The sequence below is a fragment of the Sus scrofa genome, chromosome 1 (assembly GCF_000003025.6).
Source record: "Sus scrofa isolate TJ Tabasco breed Duroc chromosome 1, Sscrofa11.1, whole genome shotgun sequence".
Classification (NCBI taxonomy): Eukaryota; Metazoa; Chordata; class Mammalia; order Artiodactyla; family Suidae; genus Sus; species Sus scrofa.
Genome location: NC_010443.5, coordinates 238580772 through 238603093, shown reverse-complemented (window position 1 = coordinate 238603093; position 22322 = coordinate 238580772). Strand labels below are relative to the sequence as shown.

Below are 22322 nucleotides of genomic sequence, written 5' to 3'. Positions count from 1 at the left end.
TTACTTTCATGAAAAATTCAATACTTAGGCTTTAGTTTTTTCATTTTTGCCTCAAACTATTTCCTGTTAAAATTTTTGGTACTGAAGAATCATTGGTAAAGAGGGTGGGTAAATCATAGAAAACTAAGACTGTAGACTAGGAAACCAGTTTAAGCACTTACAACAATTTTTATCCTAAAGTAAACACGCGTAAGAAAATGTAAAGTGGTAAATAAGTCCTTGGAGATCTGGCCCAATCCTTTCAAATTAAAACTTAGTCTAGCCTAGTAAGTTAATAATTATAAAATATTTTAAAGTTCATAACTAATAAACAAGAGACACTCCTTCACACATACTGAAATCTATGAGTTTCTGAAGTATAGAACTTTTCCATACATTCCTATTAAACCCCAACATATGACTATAACAGTTCTGGATAAAATGACATCTGGATAAAACTAGGTAGTCATTATCAAAGGATAATTGGTAAAGGAATACAGCAACTGAAATTGAATTTTCTTAAAACAGGTACCAACATTTCATTGTATGAGGGAAAGTGCTGTATCTTAAAAAACTAAAAAATCATGAAAAAAAAAGCCTTTTTGCATTTAAGTATATGCCAATTCTTAGAACAAGAATAAATTAAATATTTGGGTTTTTGCATAATCTTGCCAATGAAATTTTGACAGCAGAATATGGCACCCTTACTTCAAACATTTGAATTTTGTACTATAATAAAAAAGACAGCCATTTCTTTATAGTATTCAATCTTTATCAATTTTTGCAAAGGACTTTGCTTAGTCTTGTGAGATATTCACATAATTCTTTGAAGTTTCTGCCCTGTCATCATTTCTGACGTTTTCTTTTCTCTAACTGATAACTAGATCCTCTTTTGCCAATGATTTTTACCAGTTCTTTAACATCACTCTCAGAGCTCTGCAAAACTTTACATCCTTTGCAAAATCAGAATCTCATTGTTCCCCATGTGAGCACTGCACTTAAACATTATATTGTTCGAAATGTAACAATTAGGAAAAGACCAACAAAGACAGTAGGAGGGAAAAGCAGTTCCTGGACTATTTAAATATGTACTAATGTTTTAGCTGCTATGTCATTCAGTAAATATTCTTATGATAATTTCAGTTCTCCTTGTAACCTCATATTTGGGGGATCTTGATTATTAAATGGACTCTTCAATCTTCATACTGTATATGAGGCTGTATAATGGGCTTAAGAATTTAAATTACATATTTTCTCTTGTACTTTCATATGAAGCAACATAAAATACTCTCTAAAACTATTAATATTTTATAAGAAAGCATACCTCAAAACTAAGAAATGAACTAGAAGACATTACTAAGTAGTGCAAAATGACTATCTAGAACCAATCCAGGAAATGCATGCCCACATCTCTCAACAGTACAGTGAGGTGGTCTAATGGAACTGAGGATGAATTCCAGCTCTAACACTTACTATATATAAGACCTCGGGCAAATCTCTGAGTTGCAGTTTCTTCATTCCTTAAAATGGGTAAAATATCTGCCTCACATCAGGATTCTGTGAGGATTAAACAATATAATGTATTAAACGTGCTTCACAAAGGTTTGGCACATGGTAAGCACTCAAAAACTGGAAGTTAGTATTATTAAGTAATGCACACTTAAGCTCATGCCAGAGGACCCTTTAGATCCTCACTCAAAAGACTTGATACGTATTTCTAAATAGCTTCAAATCTGTTTTTCTAACCAACAGATAAGAAGCAAATTCAAATTTGTAGGTGAGGGGTACTAGGGCAGGCACACTGATAGCAGTAAGTGAGAGCTGACATTGATAAAGAACACAAATTCTAACAGAAGATTAGTCACAGGTCATTTTGAGTAGGGGCAAACAGTTGACATGTCTTTTTGAGAAAAGAAAATTATAAATTATAAATTATTCGAAACATAAAATTATGAATATAACAAACACCTGTGATACCCACCACCCAGCTTTATAAAATTATAACATTTGGTTAGCTTTCCTTTTTTTTTGGTCTTTTTAGGGCCACACCCATGGCATATGGAAGTTCCCAGGCTAGGGTCCAATCAGAGCTGTAGCTGTTGGTCTACGCCACAGCCATGGCAACATGGGATGTGAGCCACATCTGCGACCTACACCACAGCTCATGGCAACACCAATCCTTAACCCACTGAGTGAGGCCAGCGATTGAACCGGCAACCTCATGATTCCTAGTCGGATTCATTTCCACTGCGCCACAACGGGAACTCCAATCTTTCCAATTTTTTGAACATTACAAGCACATTTGAAGAACCCTACATATCCCTCCCCAATCCCATTCCCCTCCCTCCCTCTCCAGAGGGAACCACTATCCAAATTTGTTGTTTGTCACTCCCCTTGCAAGTTTTTAATACTATGAATTCATTAATACATATCCATAAAAAATTATGGTTTTGTTTTACATTCCATTTATTCTGTAAATATTTAATAAGCACCCAATATGTGGCACAGTTCTAGGTGCTGTGGACAAAGCAGAAAACAAATACATGCCCTAATCAAGTTTGTTTACATATTATTTAACTTTATATAAATGGTATCACACTGCACAGAGCTCATTCTACAATTTGCTTTTCTGGCTCCACCCTGAACTTCTGAGATGTCTCTCAGATGATAATGCTTCTTGTTTATTTATTTTAACTGATGTATAGTATTCCATTGTATGAGTAGACTATTTATCTCCCTCCTCCTTTTCTTTTTTTAGGGCCACACCAGCGGCATATGGAGGTTCCCAGGCTAGGGGTCCAAGAGGAGCTACAGCTGCCGGGCTACACCACAGGTGCAGCAACACGGGATCTGAGCCGCATGTAACCTACACACAGCTCGTGGCAATGCCAGATCCTTAACTCACTGAGCGAGGCCAGGGATTGAACCCACAACCTCATGGTTCCTAGTTGGATACGTTTCCATTGTAACACGACAGGAATTCATTATTTATCGTCCCCTTGATGGAGATTTGTTTCCAACTTCTATTACTAACGATGCTATAATGAACCTACTTTACACATCTCCTTGTTCACACTGTGCTTTCTTTTAAACAACTAATCCTCACCTTTCGCAGAATAATTTTACGAACTTATACTCCATCAATAATGTCTATGAGTTACTATTTCTCAACACCTCTGCCAATACTTGATCTCTTCATTGTTATTTTTATTTGCATTGCCATGATAACTAGTAAGCTTGAAAAATCTTTCCAAATTTATTGCTCATTTTAGTTTCTCATGTGATTCTCTGCCTGTTTTGCCCTAGGGTAATGGTGTTATATATTCTGGATGCTAATCCCTTTTTGCAGGCTCATATGCATTGAAAATATCTCTTCCCACCAGCCTATATCTTATCTTCTCACATTGTTATGTCCTTGTTTACAATGAAGTTTTAAATTTCATCGCAGTTGAACTTATCAGTCCTTAGTGATTTATGCTTTTTGTGTCTAAAAAAAACCCTTTTTTCATAGTTAGAACACAATTCTTTGTGTGTGTGTATAAATTTTTTTTTTCTTATGGCCGCACCTGTGACATATGGAAGTTCCTGGGCCAGGGATTAAATCTGAGCCACAGCTGTGACCTATGCTACAGCTGTGGCAACCCCGGGTCCTTAACCCATTGCACCACAGTGGGAACTCCCCATAATTCTATATTCTAAAACAGTGTGCTTTCATAATTACGTCTTTAATCTAACTGGCAATTATTTTTAGTTAGGTATGAGATAGAAATCTAATTTTACTCTCTTTTTTCATATATATTACCAATTCTCCTTTCCACTTCCCCTGACACTGGTCTGTAATGATCCTGCTGTCATATATCAAATTCTCATATGTTCTAGAAGCTCTATTCCATTCCATCAGTCACTTAATCTATCCTTGTCCTAAGATTACATCTGATATCTACAGGGGTGAGTACTCGTACCATCTCAGTCTTCTTCAAAATTGCCTCCAATATTCTTGGCACTTTACTGTTCAAATAGGCACTTTCTTATTTAAAAATAGGAATTTTTAAATCAAGGTTACAAAAAATCCCCATCTTATAGGTATTTTAATTAAACTCCACTACATTCATAGACTAATCTGGGAAGAATTAACTTCTTTATAATACTGAGTTTTCTCCTCTAGAGAAGATTTGCATCTATTTTTGCAGGTATCTGGCATACTACTAACCTGGATCCAATTTAAAATTGCTGGCTGGAGGGTTCTGGACCATATGGTAGTGTGAAGGCTGTATGAAGGCTGGCTTATGGTTAGAAATTCACAGAGATTTTTCTGACATCCCTCTACCCAATGCCACAGTCTACATGAACAAGGTGGTTTATTTCTAGATCACTTTTATGCTGAAAGTATAGCCCTTTGGAGTCCCCAGCCAGTAGCAGTTTTCTACTAGACTCCTCACCTTGAACTGGACGTAGAATTAACTCTCCTGTCCTTTGTACTCCTCATACCTGTCAAAACAGAAACTCAAGAGTCACCAGCATTTGGCAGATGCCTCCAGGGTAAAAGCCAGCTGAGTACAAGTTTACTTCTTTGCATTCCTGCTTCCACTTAATTTTTGGCCCTAGGATTCCCTTCTTTCTTATCAGCTCAACTATACATTTTTAAAATAATCGGGAGGGGGGAGTTCCCTTGCGGTGCAGTGGGTTAAGGATTTGACATTGTCACTACAGCAGCCTGGGTCCAATCCATGACTCAGGAACTTCCAAATGCCATGGGTGTGGCCAAAAAAAGAAAAAAAAATTTTTTTTCTTACATTAATCTTGCATTTCTATTTTTAGTAGAGCGGTTGTTCAAAGTATTTTAAAATCGTTTACAACCTAATTTTTATTGCTTGATTTGCTAATGTTGGACAGAACTGCATTAAAATCTCTTACTATGATTATAAACTTAATCCCTTATTATTCTGTTTTTGCTTTATTTCAAGTTTCATACAAGTTCATGATTATTATATCTTTTTGGTGGGTTTTTCCATTTATTAATATGTACTGTTATACCTTATCCTTATTAAAGCCTTTGTTCTTCCATCTGTCCAATAATGATAAACTACATCAGTTTTTTTTTCCCATTTCTGGATAGTTTAAATTTCTGGCATCTCTATAAAAAGTACAGAAATGTTTTTGTTTTTTATTTAAACTGCTGTCTCTATCTTTTAATAAAGATCAATCCATTTATATTTATTGTGAACTATTAATATATTTGGAATTTTTTCTACTTGTTTTTTATTTATCAATCCTTTCTTTTGCTTTTTTACTTATTTTTTTACTTTTCTAAGCTTTCTTATCTTCTACGGAATTGATCAAGTTTTCAATCTTCTTGCCACTCTCCCCACTCCACTTTGCTGATTTGAAAGCTGTAAACTACATTTTTATTATTTTATTTTAGGCTTTTTTTTTTTCTTTTTTTCTTTTTTGGCAGCCCTGTGGCATATGTAGTTCCTGGGCCAGGGATCAGATCTGAGTCACAGTTGCAGCAGTGCCAGATTTTTTAACGCACTGCACCAGGCTGGGGATTGAATCTGTGTTCAGGTGCTGCAGATATGCCTCTTATCCCATTGAGTCAAACTGGGAACTCCTAATTTAGTTTTTAAAAATTGTATATATTTAATTATACATTGTTCTGAAAGGTCTGAAATTACTTAATATTCTGTCCTCTTCCTGAACATGATGTAGACCTTAAATGTTACACCGTCCCACTGAACAAAATTCCTCCCTACATGCAACAAGTTTGTCATTACTATCCAGAACTACACTGTGGAAATTTGGAAGCCATTAGCCACATGTGGCTTTTGAGTTGCCAGTCTACACTGAGATGTGCTCTAAGTGTAGACTATACACTGGATTTTGAAGATTTATCATGAAAGTAAAATAACTCAGTATTTTTATACTGATTGAATGTTGAAATGGTAACATTTTAGGCATACTGGAGTAAATAAAATGTATTATTAAAAATTAATTTCATTTGTTTCTTTTATCTTTTTTAATGTAAATACCAGAAATTTTTATTTATTATTATTTTTTTTGGGGGGGGGCAGCACACCTCCAGAAGTTCCCAGGCCAGTGATCAAACCTACACTACAGCAGTAACCCAAGCCACAGCAGTGACAACACTGGATCCTTAACCTGCGAGGCTTCCAGGGAACTCCAAAAAATTCTAAATTTAAAATTATTAATGAATTGGATAGTGCTAATCTAGAGTTTTGTTTTAACAGTTTTAAATGTGTCCTCCCCCTAAAAAAATCCTTAAGTATTATCTTTCTGCTATTAATAATTAATAATGTTTACTATTTCATCTAATTAAAAGTCTTTATTCTGGAATAACAACTTACCTGGATATGAAATGGTACTGAATATTACTTTACCTTAGTATTTAAGACATTATTCCATTTTCCCCTAGCATCAACTGTTGTTGATAAGAAATCCATTAATTATCATACCTCAATAGGTAACCTGGTTTCTAACTTTGGTGGCTTTAAAATTTTTCTCTTTAAATATTCTAGAGTTTCACTACAAACTGCCTAGACTTAATTCACTTGACTCTAAAGTTTACTTTTGATTCAAGGATTCAGGTCCTTGTTCAATGCTAAGAATTCTCAGCCTTCGTGTCTTCAAAATTTAGTTCTTCTCTAAAGGTGAGGTAATCTCAGCAACCTCTTTTTCCTGTAACTCAGATACTGCATATCTCAATTAATCTGTGGGTGAATGTTTTAGTATTATTTTCCAACCCATCAGTTATCTCATCAGTTGTGTAAAGGGTAATATTTATCCCATCTATTCAGTTTTTTAATATATCAACTACATTTTTTTTTTTTTTTGACTTTTTAGTGCTGCATCCACGGCACATGGAGGTTCCCAGGCTAGGGGTTGAATTGGAGCTACAGCTGCTGACCTACACCACAGCCACTCCAGATCTAAGCTGCATCTGTAACCTATATCACAGCTCACAGCAAAGCTGAATCCTTAACCCACTGAGCAAGGCCAGGGCTCAAACCTATGTCTTCATGGATACTAGTCAGATTTGTTTCCACTGAGCCAAGACAGGAACTCCCCTTGAGCTGTCTTTTAAAGGGAAGTATCCCTTAACTTATTTCTTTGAGCATCCTAAAAATGCTTTAAAGTTTCTTCCAATCAATGGAATACTATGCAGCCGTTAAAAAGAATGAAATCATCCTATGGGTACAAATATGGAATGACCTCTAAATATGTCAATTAGTGAAAAGGCCAAGGTATATAATAGCATGTAGAATGCTACCATTTATATAAAAGTGTCTGTATATATATGTATATATATATATGTACATGCATAAACTATCTCAGAAAGGATAGTAAGAACCTGGTAATAGTGGTTGCCTCTGGGGAGAAGAACTGGGTGGCTAGGGGACAGAGGTGGGAGATAGACTTACTTTTCACTGTTTACCCTTTTGTACCTTTGAATTTTGTACCACGTGCATGTATTACCTAGTCAAAAAAAAATAAAATAATTCATTTTTTAAAAATAATTCTTTGTTGGACTACTCCATAAAATTAACTTCATCCAGAGAAAATGCCTGTTCTAGTTGCTGATTTTGTTATATTAACATTAGATATTTTCTTAAGTTCTAGAATTTTGGTTACAGGCTCATTTTGAGTAAGATGAAAAAAAAAATTCTTCTCTCTCTTTCTTCCTATTTAATAGTTTTACAATTGCCCTTATGAGGATTTCTGGACCCAAATCTACCACTAGGCCTCATTATGACATTAAGGCCTCCAGTTTCATGATGATATATCACAGACATACATTCAGTAACCAACTCAGCAATGGAGTCATTCAATTCCTGGTCATGAGGCTGTGTCTTTATCAGCTAAAACCTAAAGCCCCAGGTAATTAATAGCTTTTTCCTTTTTTCAGCCTTTCACAAATAGGACAGAAATTTCAACTAAAGCCCTGGTTTCATACAGTAATTCTGGCTCTGGTTCCTGCCTCACATGAAGCACTTTAGCATTTTTAGTTCCTGACAGGAGCTAAACTACTACACGTCAATGCCAGACTGAAAATCCAATGGGCTTGTGGTTATAACCATGTAACAGCTTTGTGTCTGTATTTGGATCTCGCCACAAAGATTTTTATGTTGTTTCAGTGCCTGGCTATATCTTCTGAACTATTTCATCTATCGTTCTATATGTTTGGAACACAGAAGTTACATCAAAATTCAGTATGTCACCTTGACTAGAAGTAACTTCTACATATCTTTTTTGGGGATATTAAAAGTAATCACTATGTAAGTCATATAATCTCATTATATAAAGTTTAGAAAACAGAAAATTACTCATAATCCATCCACTCTAACTCATCCACTGTTAACATTTAAAGTATTTCCTTTTAAACTTTTTCTGCATCATGTCATGTTTATATAATTTTTACCATGATTTTAACCTGCATTATCCCAAGGATTTGTCCATGTTGATATGGAGTCTCTGTGAGCATCATTTTAATGACTGCATATTAGTCCACCAAGCTACTCAACTATTATTTATTTCACACATTATTGAGAATTTATAGAGCTTCCAAAAATGTTATCAAGAAGTTCTCTGTGCATATGTGTTTTTCCCCCCTCAATAGTTTGGATTTGGAGCTGGTGGTAAGCAATGGGAATGCCATAATCCTATATAGATCATTAGCCCAAAGGCATTACAGGACTATCAAAATACATTGCTGAGGTTCATAATGATGACCCTAATATACAAAGAGAAAACGTAAAATCATATAGTGAAAATTCATTTTAGAAAAATTTCAATCTAAAATGGTTAACAGTAAGTTTTGTAATTAAAGGGGTAAGTTTCACAATTCACTACTGTGTAACATCTAGCACTGCTGGACAAGGCATTATAAATTTTCACTAATGTCCAAAACATGATATTTGGGATCACATTAATAAAGTTCACTTTTTCACTGTAATACTAACCTTATGTTATTTACACAGTCTTCATGAGCTTCGGAAAGTGTTTTTATGTGCTTTGAAGATATAGGATCAAAAAGCAGAACTTCAGTCTGTTCACAAGCAACTGTCAGCACTGACCTGGAAGTAAATGACACATTTCTCTTAGCTTTTGAGCACTTGTTGGTTACTGATATTCATAACTGTTCATACGATATTCATATGTAAACAAGTGGCACTATTCGCTGTTGGAAGGGGGAAATGGGGCTCTTATACATTATGATGACATGTACGCTGGTGCAGCTTGTTTGGACAGTACTAGTATCTATCAAAATTTTAAACATGCATATCTTTTGACTCAGCTTTTCTTTTCTGGGAATTCAATCTAGAGAAATAATCATTTCTAAGTACCAAGAAGCACTTATAAAGATATGCTTCATTGTAAGAAGTTGAAAGTAACCTAAGTGTACATGAAAGAAGAAATGACTGTTTACTTAAGCCATAGCATATAATACTTTGCAATATGATATAACATTTAAAAAGGAACAACTTTATATAGATACGAAGAATTCTAAGAGATCCCATCGTAGCTCAGTGGTTAACGAATCTGACTAGGAACCATGAGGTTGCAGGTTTGATCCCTGGCTTCCTCAGTGGGTTAAGGATCTGGCGTTGCCATGAGCAGTGGCGTAGGTCGCAGACGCGGCTTAGATCTGGCGTTGTTGTGGCTTTGCCAAAGGCTGGAGGCTACAGTTCTGATTAGACCCCTAGCCTGGGAACCTCCATATGCCCTAGAAATGACCAAAAAAGAAAAAGAAAAAAAGAATTCTAAAACATGTTTAAATAAGAAAAGCTGGTTGCAGAAAAGCATGCATAGATTAGGTAACTTAGGAAAAGGATCACATACAACAAAATTGGGTATTTCTTCATCAGTATCCATTAAAATGCACTGAAAAGTTCTAGCATATATCCTGCTGAACCAATCAGATATAGTCAAACTTAACCTTTTCTTCCACAGATTTCCAGTATTCTCTTATTTCAATCCTTCTTTATTACAAAGTTTATATATAAATATATATATCTATATATTTTTTTCTTTTTGTTTTAGGGCCACACCCGCAGCATATGAAGTTCCCAGGCTAGGGGCCAAATTGGAACTATAGTTGCCTGCCTATGCCACGGCAACAGTAACTTGGGATCCGAGCCGTGTCTGCACCCTACACACAGCTCATGGCAATGCTGGATCCTCAACCCACTGAGCAAGGCCAGGGATCAAACGCACATCCACATGGATACCTGTTGGGTTCGTTTCCTCTGAGACACAATGAGAACTCCCTACAAAGTTACATTTTTATAAGCCTTTTAAAAACCCCATTTTGATTTCTGAAAATTGATTGTCTTTTATTTTGTCTTAGTTTTCTGTGGGCACTAATCTTTCAGATTCAGATCTAACAAATGAAATTCTGAGTCTTTGAAAGTGCAAGTATTACCAATTTACAGTCCCAATAACAAATGGGATTTTTAGACTTTTAAGATGAAAGTGTGTAAAAAAGAATTTTAAACTCTTCTATTCAAAACAAACTTTTTAGAGGGAAAAAACCTACTAAATTAAAATCTTTTCTGGGAGTTCCTGTTGTGGCTCAGTGGTAACAAACCCAACTAGTATTCATGAGGATGCGGGTTAAATCCCTGGCTGTGGTGTAGGCCAGAAGTTACAGCTCCGATTGGACCACTAGCCTGGGAACTTCCATTTGCCACAGGTGCGGCCCAAAAAACACACACAAAAATCTTTTCCATATTTAGTAATCATGAAATTATCCCTTAAAGAGTGTCTGCATAAACCCTTTTGTGAGATACTGAATTTTAAAAGTTCGATATCTAAAGAATTTTTGTGCTAGTTGACCATTATGAGTAAAAGTATTGAAATTAATATCTGTAATTTTAGAAGACATACAATCATTTCTTTTTGTTAGGCAGAAGAGTCATGAAATGAACTTTTCTTTTTGAGCATAAAAGTAAATGAATCAATGATTCTGGGAGCGTCTTAAACACTGTAAATAAGAGATCTATTTAAAAAAACAGAGACCTGTAAGACTGATAGTCACTTTTTTGTTTTAATACAATTACAATTTATTTTTGCATATGGCATGATTTGTAACTTCTTAAAACAGATATCATTTGTTCCAATATCAAAGCCTACATTTCTCATCGGTTTCAAATGCCATTTTATCATATATAAATTTTCTTTTGGGACTCCATATTCTCTTTTATGCAGTGCCATTACACTATTTTAATTCCTAAAAGGTCTGACATGTGGCAAAGCAAAAATCCCTTCACTGCTTTATAAATATTTTGGGGGGGGGGTTAATATCATACTTTCTCTTGGACAGTATGTCAGGTTCCACTAAAAAATCTTGTTGGTATTTTTATTAGGATGCAGTGACTTTACAAATTAATTTGGTAGAATTTATATCATATAATATTGAACCACCTCATTAGTAATATGCATACTTTCCAACATATTCAAGATTTTCTTAGAAAGTATATGGTAACAATCCTTGGATCTTTGAACATCCTTATACATTTAGAACTGGCTTATTAAGTTATGTACACAAACTCATATAAACTCACAGAGATCTACCTGTGGATTTTAAGATAATGTAATAAATCTACAGAGAAGTTTGCATAAAACTGACGTCTTTACAACATGAAATCTTCTAATCCTTGAACATGGCATATCTCCATTTACAATCGAGATTTTCTCCATGTGTATCACGCCTATCTTCTGCTAGACTTTTTCCTGGATACTTGACATTTTTCTTTCGATGCTTTGGTAAATGTTCATTTTAAAATATTGTTTGAGGAGTTCCCGTCGTGGCACAGCAGAAACAAATCCGACTAGGAACCATGAAGTTGCAGGTTCAATCCCTGGCCTCGCTCAGTGGGTTTAGGATCCAGCATTGCCGTGAGCTGTGGTGTGGGTCACAGACGCAGCTCGGATCTGGCGTTGCTGTGGCAGTGGTGTAGGCCGACAGCAACAGCTCCGATTAGATTCCTAGCCTGGGAACCTCCGTATGCCACAGGTACGGCCCTAAAAAGACAAAAAAAGACAAAATAAATAAAATTTTAAAAATTTGTTTGATTTGCAGCCAGTGTACATAAAGGGCAAATGATATTTTAAATATTATTTATCCATCGGTCTTGCTATTCTAGGGAAGCAGGATCAAGATGACAGAGGAGCATGACGTGGTGCTCACCTTCTCCCACAAACATATCAAAAAAATCATCTACATGTAGAACAATTCACACAGAACATGTACTGAATGCTGGCAAACCTTAAACCTCTATAAAGGGCAAGAAATCCTCCACATAAGTGGGTAGAACAAAAGGGGGAAAGAAAGGGAGAGACAGAAAGCAATCAGGACAGGACGAGCACTCCTGAGAGGGAGCTGTGAAAGAGGAAAGGAACCCACGCCATGGGAAGCCACCTAATTGACAGGGAGATCAGCCAAGATGGAGGGACCTTAAAGCCTCAGAGAAAAGCACAGCAGCTTGACTAAGAAGGGCAAAACAGAGAGAGCCGCAACAGACTATTGGTACCACCTCCCGGCACACCACAGCCTGAGATGCTCGGAAGGGGGCTGGGTGCTGAGACTTAGGCTCTGGAGGTCAGTTCCTGGGAGAGGACTAGGGTTGGCTATGTGGAGACAGCCTGAGGAGCTAGGGAACGGTGAGCCATGGGCTGAGAAGCAAAGTGCCACAGCCTAGGGAACCTGGAAGGTCTGTGCCGGCAGGAGAAGCAAGGTGCCATTGTTGGAGAGGGCAAAAGCAGGACGGGCAGACTGCCATAGAAATATCTTTTCCTGCACAAGTGCAGACTCGAGCAGACTCACAAGCGCCTCTTGTGCTGGCTACGGGTGGTGAGGCCCCATTTCCACAGGCTATAGGCACTGGGGTGCCTCTTGCATGTTCTATAGGTGGCAGGGGTAAACCACAGCAGTCATCTCAGACACCAGGGGTGGGCATGACCAGCCCCCACTAAGGGTCTGTAAACAGGTGCCCCCTGCAGCCCCAGTCACCTCAGAGGCAGCAAAGAAGAGGTCGGTGCACTGAACTGAGTACCACCCGGTGATACTCACTCCCCTAGGAACGCACCCTCCCGGCTCATGCCCATGCCAAATGCTCTGGGCTCTACCTACAGCTGTCTGATAACTGTCACTTCCCAGGGCCCTGCAATTAGGAGCAGCCTGTGCCACTTTCCCTTGGGTCCTTGCAACCAGGCACTGGCTACTAGCCCTGCCCACTGCCTCCATTTCCCCGGAAGCACACAGAGGACCCTAAAAATAAAAAGTAAGCCCTCATAAAATACCCAGGGGTGCTCGTGCATAAATACAGCCCTCCAAGACTACAGTATTGTTTTCCCTAAACTCACAGAATAAAAAAAATATAAGCAGAGATCCCACTGTGGTACAGTGGAAACAAATCCAACTAGGAACCATGCAGTTGCGGGTTCAATCCCTGGCCTTGCTCAGTGGGTTAAGGATCCAGCGTTGCTATGAGCTGTAATGTAGGTCACAGACATGGCTCAGATCCCGAATTGCTGTGGCTGTGGTGGAGGTCAGCAGCTGTAGCTCCAATTCGATCCCTAGCCTGGGAACCTCCATATGCCATGGGTGCAGCCCTTAAAAAAAAAAAGGAAAAGAAAAGAAAAGAAAATATAAGAAAAATGAAGCAGCTCAGGAACCATTCCCAGTTAAAAGAATAGCAGAATTCACCTGAAGGAGCAAATAATGAAACAGAGCTCTGCAGTCTAACAGACATCAAGTTCAAAAAGGAGATAGAGAAAATACCAGAAGAATTAAGAGTGAATATGAAGGAATTAAGAGCTGATATGAACAGTAATGCAGATTACTTTAGAAAGGAACTGAAAAATATAAGGAGGACCCAAATAAATTAGAAAATTCATTTGCAGAGATGCAAGCTGAGTTAAAGGCACTGAAGAGCAGAATGAATAATGCAAAAGAATGAATTAGTGCCTTGGAAGATAAAATAATGAAAACCACACAATCAGGACAGTGGACAAAAAACCAAATGAAAAAAACATGAAAGCAATATAAGAGGTCTGCAGGATAATATAAAGCAGGCCAATCTATGTATAACCGGGATTCCAGAAGGAGAAGAAAAAGAAAGGGGGACTGAAAATATATTTGAAGAAATTATGGTTAAAACTTCCCAAATCTTAAGGAAACAGATATTAAGGAAGCATAGAGGGCCCCAAACAGTACCACATCAAGACATATTATAATAAAAATGGCAAAAGTTAAAAAGAGCATTCTAAAGGCAGCAAGAGAAAAACAGACTTAATTATAAGGGACTCCCCATAAGGCTGTAAGCTGATTTCTCTACAAAAATACTATAGGCCAGAAGAAAGTGGCAAGATATATTCGAAGTTTTATAAGGGAAAAATGTGCAGCCTAGAATACTCTACCCAGCAAGAAGATCATTTAAAATAGGAGAAATAAAGAATTTCTCCAACAAACAAAAATGAAAATAGTACAGCAATACTAAATCCATTTTAAAAGAAACACTGGGAGTTCCCGTCGTGGCGCAGTGGTTAACGAATCCGACTAGGAACCATGAGGTTGCGGGTTCGGTCCCTGCCCTTGCTCAGTGGGTTAACGATCCGGCGTTGCCGTGAGCTGTGGTGTAGGTTGCAGACGCGGCTCGGATCCTGCGCTGCTGTGGCTCTGGCGTAGGCCGGTGGCTACAGCTCTGATTCGACCCCTAGCCTGGGAACCTCCATATGCCACAGGAGAGGCCCAAGAAATAGCAACAACAACAACAACAACAACAACAAAAAAGACAAAAGACAAAAAATAAAAAATAAAAAAAAAATAAAAGAAACACTGAAAGGGCTCCTCTAAATATAAAAGAAGTAAGAAGAAATAGGATGGTGGAAATTACAGCTGGAAAGCAATCAGTATACAGATCTAAAAGAAAGAAAGAAAGAAAGAAAGAAAGACAGACAGACAGACAGACAGACAGACCTGTTGTAAAAGCAATAATAAACACAAGGAACACCAAAAGGACAAACATGAAGATGTTAAAAAAAGGACTTCAAAAATCATGAAATGTGGAGAAGTAAGAAAATCTAGATTTTTTTTTTTTTTTTTTTTAAGAATGTATTTGAGCCTATGTGACAATCAGGCTAAAGCAAGCAAATGCAGGAAAGCGCTAACATACTTGAAAAACAGGGTGACCACAAATAAAAGCCAGACATTACATTCACAAAAACTAAAAAGAAGAGGCCACAAGCATAAAAGGAAATCATTCAACCACAAAAAGAAAGAAACAAAGGAGAAACATAGAATCAACTGGAAAACAAGGTTTTAAATGGCAATGAGTACATATTTATCAATAATTACCTTAAATGTCAGTGGACTGAATGCTCTAATCAAAAGACACAGACTAGCAGACTTGATAAAAAGGCAAGAGCCTACAATATTCTATCTAGAAGAGACTCACCTTAGGGCAAAGGACACATAAATTGAAAGTGATGGCATGGAAAAAGACATTTCATGCGAATGGCAAAGACAGGAAAGCAGGAGTTGCAATACTCATGTCAGACAAAATAGACTTTAAAATGAAGGCCATAAAGAAAGTCAAAGAAGGGCACTAGTTAATAATAAAAGCATCCATTCAAGAAGAGGATATTACAATTGTCAATATATATGCCCCTAATATAGGAGCACTCAGATACATACAACAAATAGTATCTGATATAAAAGGAGAAACTGATGGGAATACAGTAATAGTAGGAGACTTTAACACGCAACTCACATCAATGGACAGATCCTCTAGACAGAAAATCAATAAGGCAACAGAGATTCTAAATGACACAAAAGAAAAGTTAGACTTAACTGACATTTTCAGGACATTACATCCAAAAAAATCAGAATATACATTCATTCCAAGTGCACATGTAACATTCTCAAGGACTGACCACATACTAGGACACAAAAATAACCTCAACGAATTAAAGAGTATAGAATTTATTTCAAGGATCTTTTCTGACCACAATGGCATGAAACTAGAAATCAACCACAGGGAAAAAAATGAGAAAAGACTGACGACATGGAGACTAAACATCATGATACTAAAAAAAAAAAAAAAAAAAAAAAAAGGACCAATGAGGAAATCAAAAGGAAATTAAAAAATACCTCAAGACAAATGATAATGAAAACACAACCATTCAAAATATGGGATGCCACAAAAGCAGTTCTTAGAAGAAAGTTGATAGTGATACAGGCCTTCCTCAAAAAAGAAGAAAAATCTCAAATCAACAACTTAATCCACCACCTAAAAGAATTAGAAAAATAAGAACAAACAAAACCTAAAGTCAGCAGAAGGAAGGAAATCATAAAGATTGGAGAAAAAATTAATAAAATAGAAATTCGAAAAACAATAGAAAAAAAAAATCAATAGAACCAAGAATGGCTTCTTTGAAAGGGTAAAAAATGACAAACCTCTGGCCAGACTCACCAAGAAGAGGACAGAAAGAACTCAAATAAACAAAATAAGAAATGAAAAAGGAGAAATCTCAATAGATAACTGCAGAAATACAAAAAACCATAAGAGAATATTATGAACAATCATATGCCAACAAATTTGACAATCTAGAAGAACTGGACAAAAGTGCAGAACCAGATGGCTTCACAGGTAAATTCTACCAAACACACAAAGGAGAACTTATACCCATTCTTCTTAAGACTTTTCCAAAAGGCTGAAGAACGAACACACCCAAAGACATGCTATGAAGCCACCATCACCCTGATACCAAAACCAGACAAAGATACTACCAAAAAAGAAAATTACAGGCCAATATCTTTGATAAATATAGATGCAAAAATTCTCAACAGGAGTTCCCGTCGTGGCGCAGTGGTTAACGAATCCGACTAGGAACCATGAGGTTGCAGGTTCGGTCCCTGCCCTTGCTCAGTGGGTTAACGATCCGGCGTTGCCGTGAGCTGTGGTGTAGGTTGCAGACACAGCTCGGATCCTGCGTTGCTGTGGCTCTGGAGTAGGCCCGTGGCTACAGCTCCGATTCAACCCCTAGCCTGGGAACCTCCATATGCTGCGGGAGCGGCCCAGAGAAATAGCAAAAAGAGAAAAAAAAAAAAAAAAAATTCTCAACAAAATTTTAGCCAACCAAACTCAATACACCACAACCAAGTGGGGTTCATCCAAAGTTCACAAGGATGGTTCAACACAGGCAAATCAATCAATCTTGTACACCACATTAACAAAATAAGTCAAAAACTACATGATCATCTCAACAGATTCAGAAAAAACATTTGACAAAATCCAAAATCCATTCATGATAAAAACTCTTACCAAAGTAGGTAGAGGGAATACACCCTAACATAATAAAAGCCATTTATGACAAACCTACAGCATATATAATACTCAATGGAGAAAAGCTGAAACCCTTCCTACTAAAATCTGAGATAAGACAAGGATGCCCACTCTCACTACTTTTATTCAACATAGTATTGAAAGTCCTGGCCACAGCAATCAGACAAACAAAAGAAATAAAAGGTATCCAAACTGGAAAAGAGGTAAAACTGTCACTGTATGCAGATGAAATGATCCCTATAGAAAACGCTAAGGACTCCACACAACAACTAGTCGAACTGATCAACAAATTCAGCAAAGCAGCAGGATACAAGATTAACATTCAGCAAGCAGTTGTGCTCCTGTATACTAACAATGAAATATTAGAAAAGGAATATAAAAATACAATACCTTTTAAAATCACACCCCCCCCCAAATTAAATACCTAGGAATAAACCTAAGGACATGAAAGACCTATATGCTGAAAACTATAAAACATCAATTAAGGAAATTAAAAAGGATTCAAAGAAATGGAAAGATATTCCATGCTCCTGAAATGGAAGGATTAATAATGTTAAATGGTCATACACCCCAAAACAATCTACAGATTCAGGAGTTCCCGTTGTGGCGCAGTGGTTAATGAATCTGACTAGGAACCATGAGGTTGTGGGTTCAATCCCTGGCCTTGCTCAGTGGGTTAAGGATCCAGCGCTGCTGTGAGCTGTAGTGTGGGTCACAGATGCGGCTTGGATCCTGCATTGCTGTGGCTCTGGCATAGGCCGGTGGCTACAGCTCCAATTTGATCCCTAGCCTGGGAACCTCCATATGCCGCGGGAGCAGCTCAAGAAAAGGCAAAAAGACCAAAAAAAAAAAAAAAAAAAAAAAAAAATCTACAGATTCAATGCAATCTCTATCAAATTACCCATCACATTTTTCACAGAACTAGAACAAACAATCCAAAAATTTATATAGAACCATAAAAGACCCAGAATTGCTAAAGCAGGAGGCATAACTCTCTCAGACTTCAGACAATATTACAAAGCTACAGTCATTACGACAGTGTGGTACTGGTACAAAAACACACATATAGACCAATGGAACAGAATAGAGAACCCAGAAATAAATCCAGACACCTATGGTCAATTAATTTTCTACAAAAGAGGCAAGAATATAAAATGGGAAAAAGACAGTCTCTTCAGGAAGTGGTGCTGGGAAAACTGGACAGCCGCATGTAAACCAATGAAACTGGGACAGACTCTCACACCATGCACAAAAGTAAATTCAAAATGGCTTAAAGACTTAAATATAAGACAAGACACCATAAAACTCCTAGAAAATAACATAGGCAAAACATTCTCTGACAACAACTTTACAAATGCCTTACAAACCCAAGGCAACAGAAAAAAAAAATTAAAAAAAAAAAACAAAATAGACGGCACCTAATCAAACTGACAAGCTTTTTGCACAGCAAAGGAAACCATAAAAAGAAAAAAAGACAATGTATGGAATGAGAGAAAATAATTTCAAATGATGCAACTGACAAGGGCTTAATCTCTAAAATATACAAAGAACTCATACAACTCAACCGTAAAAATACAAAAAATCCAACTGAAAAATGGGCCAGCAGACCAATTGATCCGTAGGGGACTAGTCCTCCCGGCATGCCAAGGCAAGGACCCTGAGAGCACAACAGAATCCAGTGAGGCCCAGGAACCAGCAAAGGGAGCGCATCCTGTCAGACTGGTAAGAACCTGGGTTCAGGAGTTCCCGTCGTGGCGCAGTGGTTAACGAATCCGACTAGGAACCATGAGGTTGCGGGTTCGATCCCTGCCCTTGCTCAGTGGGTTAACGATCCGGCGTTGCCGTGAGCTGTGGTGTAGGTTGCAGACGCGGCTCGGATCCCGCGTTGCTGTGGCTCTGGCGTAGGTCAGTGGCTACAGCTCCGATTAGACCCCTAGCCTGGGAACCTCCATATGCCGCAGGAGGGGCCCAAGAAATAGCAAAAAGACAGAAAAAAAAAAGAACCTGGGTTCAATTTGGTAAGCCTGCCCCTAAGAGGCAGAAGGGGAACCTGATCACCTCCCAGAATTGCCCGAGTAGTCTCACATGAGACAAAACTGCGACTCTAAGGCACTGGGAGGAGGATTGGAGAGGTTGTATGAATGTAAGTGAATGAGAGAGAGGACGGGAGAGTTCCAACTCAACCAGATGGGCTGAAGCGAGTGTTGAGTCCCGATCCATGGTGATCCTCATACACCTTATGGTGGCTCTCTTTGGAGATGTCCTGACACTGGGGTTTATACAGTCCCACCAATGCTAAGAGGTGCCTGAAATATAAGAGGTGCCTGAAATATTTGCCCCAGGAGAGTGGCTGGAGACAGACAAAGCGATTGATTACTGCTTCCCTTTCCCTTCCTTGTGTGTGACTGTTGTCTTTTAGGGGGAGGAAATGGGTGGCAAACAGAGTAAACATACCGCCTTAGAGTGTATGATAAAAAATTTCAAGAAGGGATATTTAGGAGATTATGGTATTAAGTTGACTCCCAGAAAACTCCAGATGTTCTGTGAGATAGATTGGCCTTTGTTCAGGGTGGGTGGGCCTCCCAAGGGGTCACTAGATAAAGAACTAGTTAACAAAGTATTTAGAGTCATCACAGGTGACCCAGGACACCCAGACCAATTCCCTTACATTGACTGATGGCAAGACTTGGTCCTTTCTCAGCCACCTTGGCTAAAAGCCTGTCAGGAAGAAAACTATAAAATTATGATGGCTCGAATAACAGCCCCCTCAAAATACTGAAATGCTGACCAGAATCCAAGAAGCCCATTTTATCTGAGAACCAGAGGAAATTTCTCTACCTTATGCACCACTGTACCCTCCACTGTCGCCTACACTTCCAGCATTGGGGGCCATACCAGAGGTGGCTGCCTCCCCCAAGAGGAGCCCCTCCCCTGACTTACCCATGACATCACCAGTCACGACCTCTCCCAAGCCTCCAGTGCTAATCCTGTATACTCTGGCTGGAAGGCAACTGAGAAGTCGGGCCAGCAGGGATAGCCCTCTCCACCATGGTGCCAGGGGGCCCTACAGATGCCACTGAGGGAGACCAGAGGGCCTCTCTATTTTGATCAAGAGGGTCAAATTTGAAGAGGCCAATGTGTTTGTGTACCAACCCTTCACCACCACTGACCTTCTCAGTTGGAAAAATCATACTCCCTCCTACACTGAGAAGCCCCAGGCTACGATGGATCTAATGCAGTCCATCATTCAAACCCACAAGCCTACCTGGACTGATTGCCATCAGCTTCTCCTGACTCTGTTTAACACTGAATAATGGCACCAAATTACTCAGGCGGCTTTAAGATGGCTAGAAGAACACGTCCCGGCTGAAATAATAAATACACAGGCTTACACCCAGAGCCATTTCCCTGAGAAAAATCCTCCCTGGGACCCTAATGACACTCAGAAATTTCAGAAGAAGCTCTTTTAAATGGCATGAAGGAAGGGGCCGAGGTCAAGGAAGAAGCCGACGGGAGGACCACCTCACACCGAGATGAGACTGGGGCGAAAACCAATGTGCTCACTGCCATCAAGAAGGCCACTGGAAGAATGAATGCCCCCAGTGGTAAGAGAATTATTATCCAACTTCCGGACGGAGAGGGAAAGGCAAGGTGATTCAGGGACAGTACCAACCAGTGCAGCAACCATTGAGGCCCCCAAGAGTGACTTTATGGGTCTGGCTGCTATGGGAAACCATGAGGAAGACTAGGGCCATTCTATTAGGCCCCCAGGAACCCATGATCCAAATGACCAGAGGGGGCCGGCCCATTGACTTCATGGTGGATACCAGGGCAGAACATTCTGTGGTGACTCAACCCGTGGGCCCCCTCTCGTGGAGACAAATCACTATTGTGGGAGCCACTGGTGACCAAATCTGTCGCCCCGCCCCCTTTTCTTTGGTCTTTTTGCTTTTTTGAGGGCCGTTCCTGTGGCATATGGAGCTTCCCAGGCTAGGGGTTGAATCAGAGCTGTAGTCACCAGCCCACACCAGAGCCACAGCAATGTGGGATCCGAGCTGCGTCTGCGACCTACACCACAGCTCACGGCAATGTCGGATCCTTAACCCACTGAGCAAGGCCAGGGATCGAACCTGCAACCTCATGGTTCCTAGTTGGATTCGTTAACCACTGCGCCACAACGGGAACTCCATCATCGCCCTTTTTTTTTACTACCTTGATGTGCAATCTGGGTGGCCATGAAGTTATACACAAATCCCTATACCTCCCTGACTGCCCTGTGGCTTTGATAGGTCAGGACTTATTGGGAAAGCTACAGACCCAGATAACTTTCACCTCCCATGGCCAAACGGCCTTGACTCTAGGGAAGCCAGGGGCAAATATTATGACTCTCACAGTCCCCTGAGGAGAAGAATGGCGCCTCTATGGTCTTGCAGGGAGGCCATGGCCAAGACCCGAGCTTCCTTTTAAGCTACCTGGGATAGGCTGAAGACAGGCCCCTTGGACTCCCGGAACATACCCCCAATAGTAGTAGAACTAAAACGAGGGGTTGAGCCTGCCTGCCAGAAACAATATTTTATTCCCCATGGAGCACAAATAGGGACTCAGAAACATCTGGAGAGACTTCTAAAATATGGGATCCTCCGACCCTACCTGTCATCTTGGAACACGCCTCTCCTGCTGGTTCAAAAACCAGGGACAGACGACTACCAGCCAGTTCAAGACCTGTGAGCGGTAAGTAAACCAAGCCACATGACCCTGCACCCAGTCATCCCTAATCCCTACACTCTCTTGGGCCTTATCCCCACCAAAGCTGCCTTCTTTACATGTGTGGACCTCAAAGATGCCTTCTTCTGCATCTGCCTGGCTCCTTAGAGTTAACCAATTTTTGCCTTCCAATGGCAGAATCTGGAGGATGGTGACAAAGGTCAGCTGACCTGGACCAGGTTTCCTCAAGGATTCAAGAACTCTCCAACCCAT

The 22322-nt window shown here is 39.1% G+C and overlaps 1 protein-coding gene across 3 annotated transcripts in view; it reads right to left on the bottom strand.

Moving 5' to 3' along the window:
* Window positions 1-22322, bottom strand: part of DCAF10 (DDB1 and CUL4 associated factor 10) — a 65860-nt gene that overhangs the window by 30378 nt on the left and 13160 nt on the right. For 2 of the 3 annotated variants that reach the window (XM_021066212.1, XM_021066214.1), the window contains exon 2: window positions 8958-9071. In XM_021066212.1, the coding sequence (XP_020921871.1) occupies window positions 8958-9071 (114 nt within the window). Of the gene's footprint in view, window positions 1-7418; window positions 7474-8957; window positions 9072-22322 lie in introns of all 3 variants that reach the window. The other variant, XR_002336817.1, reaches the window with a different exon arrangement.